Here is a 6,927-nt window from a genome sequence, read left to right on the forward strand (position 1 = left end):
GTTTCTTTTTTATATAGTGACATTTAAATTTGGAATGCATATATGCAGGGACATATTCAAGCTTTTTTATCACAAAAAAGGAATTGAGTACATAAATGAAAACAAAATTATCTACTCATATAATCACCAAAGCTTAAAATGAAGAGGAAGACTTAGAAGTAATCTGGTCTATTCATGCTTCCCTAAATATCAGCTGGGCTCCACCCAGGCATGAGAGGATATTCATGAAGACACACACACAAACATTTCAGGGACAGTAACAATGGAAAATAATCTATCATTTGAAAACTGATTAAGGAAGAGATTTCACAATATCTTGTCATGAATCCATTGTTGGGAAAATTCAGGGCATGATGGATGTTCTTAATTGGCCAGAGGGAAAATGGTGAGAGGTAAGAAAGAAAGGTTTTCTGGGAACTCATTATGGTTGCCATGCAGTTAGAGTACATTTGGTAGGTTCTGGGGAAATGGAAGGGTTTTTAAGCAGGGGAGTGTCAAGAGCAGAACTCTGATGATGGTTTGTCTGACTCCAGAATTAGAATTCTTAAATGTTGTATGAACCACATAAAAATTTGGAAGGAACCTAGAGTTTAAATTTTCTTGAGCTAAATATAGGGATAACAACCATTAGAAAACTATGAAAGAAAAATATATGCTTTTATTTTTTTCAGTAGACAATGGCTCTCTTATTTTTTTCTTTTGCATTTTCTATTTACTAATCATCTTGTATACCCATTTGGTGAAAAGCATATGTGCTATGAACTGTTTTTGTTTTTATTATGATAGTCACACAGATGGGTCAAGATTAAAAAGCCACACGTAAGGGCAATGATAACTAGACTATTATACTTACAGACTTCCTAGACTAAATATAAAATGTTTTCTTTGCATGAATTGGCATAATTAGAACAGGCTTAGTTTTCATATTCAACTGTATAACTTTGTTTGTAACTCAGAAAAGACCCAAATCAGAAGAGATAAATTAAAAAGAATTGTTTGCATGTGTGGCTTTTTTTTTTTTAACATTTATTCCCTGCTCTCTTCTGCAAATAATGATATAAAGATGAAAACTTATATAAAGCTGAAAAGACAAATATTTTAATTATTTAAAAATAAGTTCAGTGATCCACAGAAGAACCTTAAACTTTAACTCCCATCAACTCTATGCTAAGTTTGATAATTATGTATATATTCTTTCTTCAAAACATATGAACTTGTCACCATGGATGGCTTGAGAGTTATTATAAGAAAGTTTACCATGAAAAAGATAATTTATTAACTACTAACATGTGTTTATAGACATCCTTTTATCTTCTTAAGTGTTTTTTCTCATTTAATCCTTATTACCCTATCAGGTAGACACTATTATTGTATTCATTTTTTAGATGAAAATAATTGAGTCATATCAAGGTTACATAATTTACTCAAGTTCACATAGCAGGAAAGTGTAGGAACCAAACTTCAGACCCAGCCAATCTTCCGCGACAACCCACATCCTAACTACCACATACACTGTTTTCCATGTACAGACTAATAACTAGACTTAATAACTGTCTCAAGGCATACACACACACACACACACACACACACACACACACAAATTGTTGTTTTTACATATTTTTCCAACCCATGAATGATAAAAATAAAGCTAACGTCATCTGGGGATCCTAGAATTCTTAAATTTAGACAGAGGTCCATCCCATTAGAAATGTTAGTCTAAAGCTAGTCTAAGGTGTAAAGCTAATTAAACCATGATGTTGGCTTTGTTTCCCAGGCAAAAATATAACACTTGCTGGGTCCTAGACTCAAGTTCTTCACTCCCAAATTTGACCAATAAGCTCTGCTCTTTTATCTTTATGGATAGCAAAACAAAACAAAACAAAACAAAAACACATGAATTCACCGGCATAAATCTTGTCAACCCTTCCATTTTATACCAATGGAGTAATTGTATCTGTATTATGATCTGGTAGTCTGAGTAATAGTTAGAAGTCAAACAGCAAATGTATGTGTAGTCAAGGATTTACCAACCTTGTAACTTCCTCTCATTCCTTCCAGTGAATTTGGAGTCAGGTAACTTGATTGAAGGTCTACATCAGACACTTTCACCATGATGTCTGTAATTTCCCCTGTAACGTTCAGTAAATGGAATTGCAATGCATATTGGAAATGGAATTCTCTTTTCCATATCTGAGCACTCTACAGTGATAACATTGCTGACCAATTCTTCATTATCACTCACTATTAAAGAACTCATGCTATTAATTATCCAGCATTCTAGATGTTGTAGAACATAGGATGGTGCTGTAATATAACAAGACACTTGGGTGACAGTATCATCACTCAGCACATCAAGATACCTGCAGGGGAAAAAAGGACATCATTTTTTCAAATATTTGATTTATAGACTGTATAGTGAAATGCCTAAGAGCACAAGCTCTAGAGACACGTTGTCATGGTATGAATCCCTGCTCTCCCACTTAGTAACTCTGTGACCTTGGGCAAGATACTTAACCTCTCTATGCCTCAGTTTCCTCAACTGTAAAATAATGATAAAATAATACCTATCTCATAGGAAGACTGAGAATTAAATGAACTATTATATAGTAAGTAATTAAAAAGCTGTGCCTGGCACTTAGAAAGTACTATATATATTAAGCTATTGTTACTATTGTTATTACTATTAATATTTAAGCAGACGATTCATTCCTGTTTTGTTCACTTCAAATATAAATCTGAAGATTGCTGAAGCTTCTTGATAAACCAAGTACTAGTGCCTGAATAGTTTTCTAAATTTTGAGGAAAGGTATAGATATGGTACTGGAATTATTTATTACATTTTTAAGAAAAATAGAGAAAGGTACAAAAGTACTGTGAATGTATGTTTAATCAAAGTAAATAGAAACAGAATATTTACAGTCCTCAAAGAATCAATCCAAAAACTGATTTTGACAATTGGTTTTACTCTTGCTTTTTGTACCATCACCTTTGCCTAAGATTTTAGTCTTATAGATTTGAATTCAGTTTTGAGATCAGTCACTTACTATTTGTTTGACCTTTAACATCAACTATTATTATTAAAATAGCTAATATTTTAGCTCTTTCTATGTACCAGGTTTTAGGCTATACATTATTTCATTCAAATCCTCACACCATGGGTATGAGGTACTACTCACCCATGGGCAGGTAGTACTGTCATTACTATTTTACAGATAAAGAAACTGAAGTTTAGAAATTTTAACTTGCTGAGGATCACACAGATGGTAAGTTGTAGAATCAATAAATGAGTCCATCTATCTTTAACACAAAAGCCCAAACTTTCTAATATAATATCATACTTCCTCAAATCATTCCAAAACACTGGTTTCTTTATCCATTACAAACTGAAATGAATACCAGATTCACAATAATGTGAGGATTGAATGAGATAAAATATTTCAACCTCTTACAGTAGTGGGTTAACATAAATGAGTGTTCAATAAATGTTAGCTCTCTATATTAAAACTACCAGCTTGCATTTCCTCTCTTCTCGCTATTTCTCATTTCATACCAGTGAAATGATTGAAGTATAAACAATGTCAAAGAGAAATAAGAGGATCTTTATAAAATGCAGCATTAATATCAAGTTCTAGAATAATCAGCTTTTAATTATTTTTCAATTAGTAAATTGAATGCTATAGTGCCCCTTAACACAGAAATCTAGAAAATATGTTGAAATTTCAGGGAGGGTTATTTATTTATATTTACAATTCTGAACCCATAAAGTTAAAAGGAATAGAAAATTATCCAGCACATGGGTCTGTTTGAGTCTTCTCTGATCATGGTGATAAAGGTATTTCAGAAAATTAGATACATTGTTTAATATAGGATACAATGATCCAGTCTTTTTCTAAATCATCATAGCATTACTTTATTCATAAATTAATTTAAATCTTTAATATCATAAAATAGACAGTGTTCAAATTTCCCATTGTTGTTTTTAATTAGTTTCTTTTATCTGAATCCAAATAAAAGCCACAAATTGCAGTCAGTAGGATGTGTGTTTACATCTTTTGCATTATATGTGTTTCCCCTCAATTTCTTCTGTCTTCCTTCCTCCCTCCTTTCCTCCTTCCTCCCTCCCTCTCTCCCTCCCTTCCTTCCTTCCTTTTGGTCTTACTCTCACTCTCTTGGTCTCTTGCTCTCAGGCTGGGGGAATACTACAGATCCAGTCTTGTATAACTTCAAAAACGACTCTCTTTTGTGCCCTGGAAACCCAACTCAATACACTCTTCTTGCAAAAGACTGACAGATGAAGTAGGGCAAGGGGCCCTGTAAATGCTTCCATTTCCCCTAGACCTAATCAAATAGATCTAGTCCAGTCACTAAAATAATCACATTGGTTTATTCTAGTGTCGTTTCCCTTTGTATACACTAAGACAACTACCCTGGAAGAGATAGGCTTTTTTCAAAACACTCTCCAGGGAGGAATCACGACAGATTGTGAGCTAGGTTTTATTTATGACTCTCATCTTTCTTGTGGCATGATGGCTTCCTAGCCTGAGGAATTGCAATGAGTAGTCATCTTCTGAAACATGCAAGCCAAGCAAAATTGGTTTTCATGCCACAAAGAGGAAATCACTAACTAGGAAACACCTAAAGGAGGTGTTAGAGGGAGTGGTTCAGCAATGACTCATTAGTTGATGCTTTGAGTCATTTCTGAATGTGAGGATATGAAGTGTTAATGTTTTTCTCAAGCGAAATGGGCAACCGCATATTGACTACTTTCATAGTTGTTTTGCAGGGGCAGTAAGCCTTTCACACCGGGGGGGGGTCTTTCACGGGTTAAATATTACTCCTGTGACACCTATAGAATTCATTAGATTTTCAGACATGCAGGAAACCTTACAGCTAAACCAGCTCAACCTCTTCATTTTATAGATGAGACAACTAAGGTCAAAGCGCGCAAAATGACGTGCCTGAGATCATAGACTCATTCATTCTGTTGTCCTGGAAATGGTATTGTATTCTGAAAGAGCAGACACGGGGTAAGTGAAGTTTGGCGGTGTGTGGGAGTGGAGAACGTGAGGGTTGTTGGGGGTGAAATAAATCAACATACTAATATTTAGCTGAGAGTGAACATCTGCCAAACAACAAGGCGCTAGGCCCTTCAGGTGATTTTCTCATTTGACCTTACCAAATAATCCCAGCAATAATTTCTATAAATAAGAAAATGGGGCTAAGAAATGAAACAAGTTGCCCAGGGTCACAGAACTAGTAAGTAATAAAACAGGAGATAAATATAAGTCTGTCTCCCAAACCAATGATTTTTTTTTTATTCCCCATTACCTTCTAAGGGTCTTAATTTTACTGTGAAAATATGGCTTGTGAATATTTTATTTTATTTGGACAATTATGGATTATTATCCCCTTGTATAGGGGAGATAATTCACAAAATAGATCAGTCAGTTTCAACATATTTTTTCGAAGTCATGGGCTCTTTGAGAATCTGGTGAAAGCTCTGGACCATCTCCAAGGAGATAAAATAGGTGTGAAAATATACATTCAATTTTAGGAACCTCCCGAAGCTTATCCATGAGCCCTCCCAGAGTTCTTAACCCACGGGTTAAGAATTTATGATGATTTATAAATCAGATAAATGTGAGAATTCATTTGAGGATATAAATAAAATAAATCTGAGGCTTGGAAATTCTCTTCTAATATTTGAACTCTGCAGTCTCCTAGTTTTTTCTTATGATAATCTAAAGAGTAGTGATTTAGGAATGTGTCCATGTTCTCGACAATTGTCCATTTTAACTACTTTCTTATACAGTCAATTCTTTCTTCCTTTAAAGAAACCTTTAATATTTTTCCTGAAACTATAAGAAACAATATTATTAATAGCAGCCATAAACATTTCTATGGGAGTAATTTAAACTGAATTATTGATTTGTAATATCTTTTGGAGATCTGAAATGTATATATAAAATTTTATTCATGTATAAATATTGTTTTATATACAAGTAGAAACACACATATAAGCAGGCATATACAAGCACCTCTCACATTGTATTTACTCACTCCTTTTCCATGATGTTATGCTTTTGCTTTAGACTCTCTGAATCACTGGGAAGAGGACTATTCACATAATTACTGGAGATATCACATGTTGTTGAGGATGTGGTAATCTCTTCACTTTGGCTTTCTGAGGTCTCTTGAATTTCTCTTTCTCTTGTCTGGATTATGTCATGCATCTCTTCCCTGTTGCTATTTATGTTCTCAACAGTCATGTGTTCTATTTGTTTATCATCTTCATTTTCTGCATTATCTGGGAACATTTTGTTCTGTGACTCTTCTTGCCCTGTTACATCTCCCTTCAATGATGTATTGTTTTATTTTCCCACTAGTTCTGAACTCCTATGTATTTTTTTTTTTTAACTGAACCTGGTTTGTGTAATGACTTTCCTCTCCATTTGTGGGAGAAACAGTAGCTGTTTCTATGACATTTTGTTCCCCTCTTGCAGCAATGCCTGTTGCTTTGATATCTTGAATGGTGGACATTGTCTGCAGTGGAGTACATTCATCATGCATGCCGCATAAATTACACATCTCCTTTTCTTCTTTCTTTAGAAATGTAGCAGTGCTCCCCAAATATTACTTCTTTTCATGAGGCAATCTATGAATGCAATGATTTCTACACACACATACACACAGAGACACATTAAAAAGAGTAAATACAAAACTAAACCAAATTATGTTTCTCCACTGACATGTAATGAAATATGGAGAAATTACCCTAGAAATCTACAAAGACCCTTACTAGGCTTTTAAGCCTACCTCCCTTCTGAAGAAGTCATTTGCACAACTGTAATTCTTTTAACACATCTAGAAGTTGGGGATAAATTGCTTTTTAACATAGTAGAAAAGACTAAATCTAATCCCTCTTGC

General features: G+C 34.2%; 1 protein-coding gene across 1 annotated transcript in view; it reads right to left on the reverse strand.

The window, feature by feature from the left end:
* Positions 1-6,570, reverse strand: part of DTHD1 (death domain containing 1) — a 68,122-nt gene extending 61,552 nt beyond the window's left edge. The window contains 4 exon segments of the mRNA XM_027104033.1: positions 2,032-2,119; positions 2,121-2,360; positions 6,061-6,408; positions 6,410-6,570. Of these exon segments, the coding sequence (XP_026959834.1) occupies positions 2,032-2,119; positions 2,121-2,360; positions 6,061-6,408; positions 6,410-6,570 (837 nt within the window).
* Positions 6,571-6,927: the final 357 nt, after the last annotated feature.

This window comes from Aethalodelphis obliquidens, unplaced genomic scaffold (assembly GCF_003676395.1).
Source record: "Aethalodelphis obliquidens isolate GAN/ISIS:26980383/991018 unplaced genomic scaffold, ASM367639v1 scaffold6, whole genome shotgun sequence".
In the NCBI taxonomy this organism is placed as follows: Eukaryota; Metazoa; Chordata; class Mammalia; order Artiodactyla; family Delphinidae; genus Aethalodelphis; species Aethalodelphis obliquidens.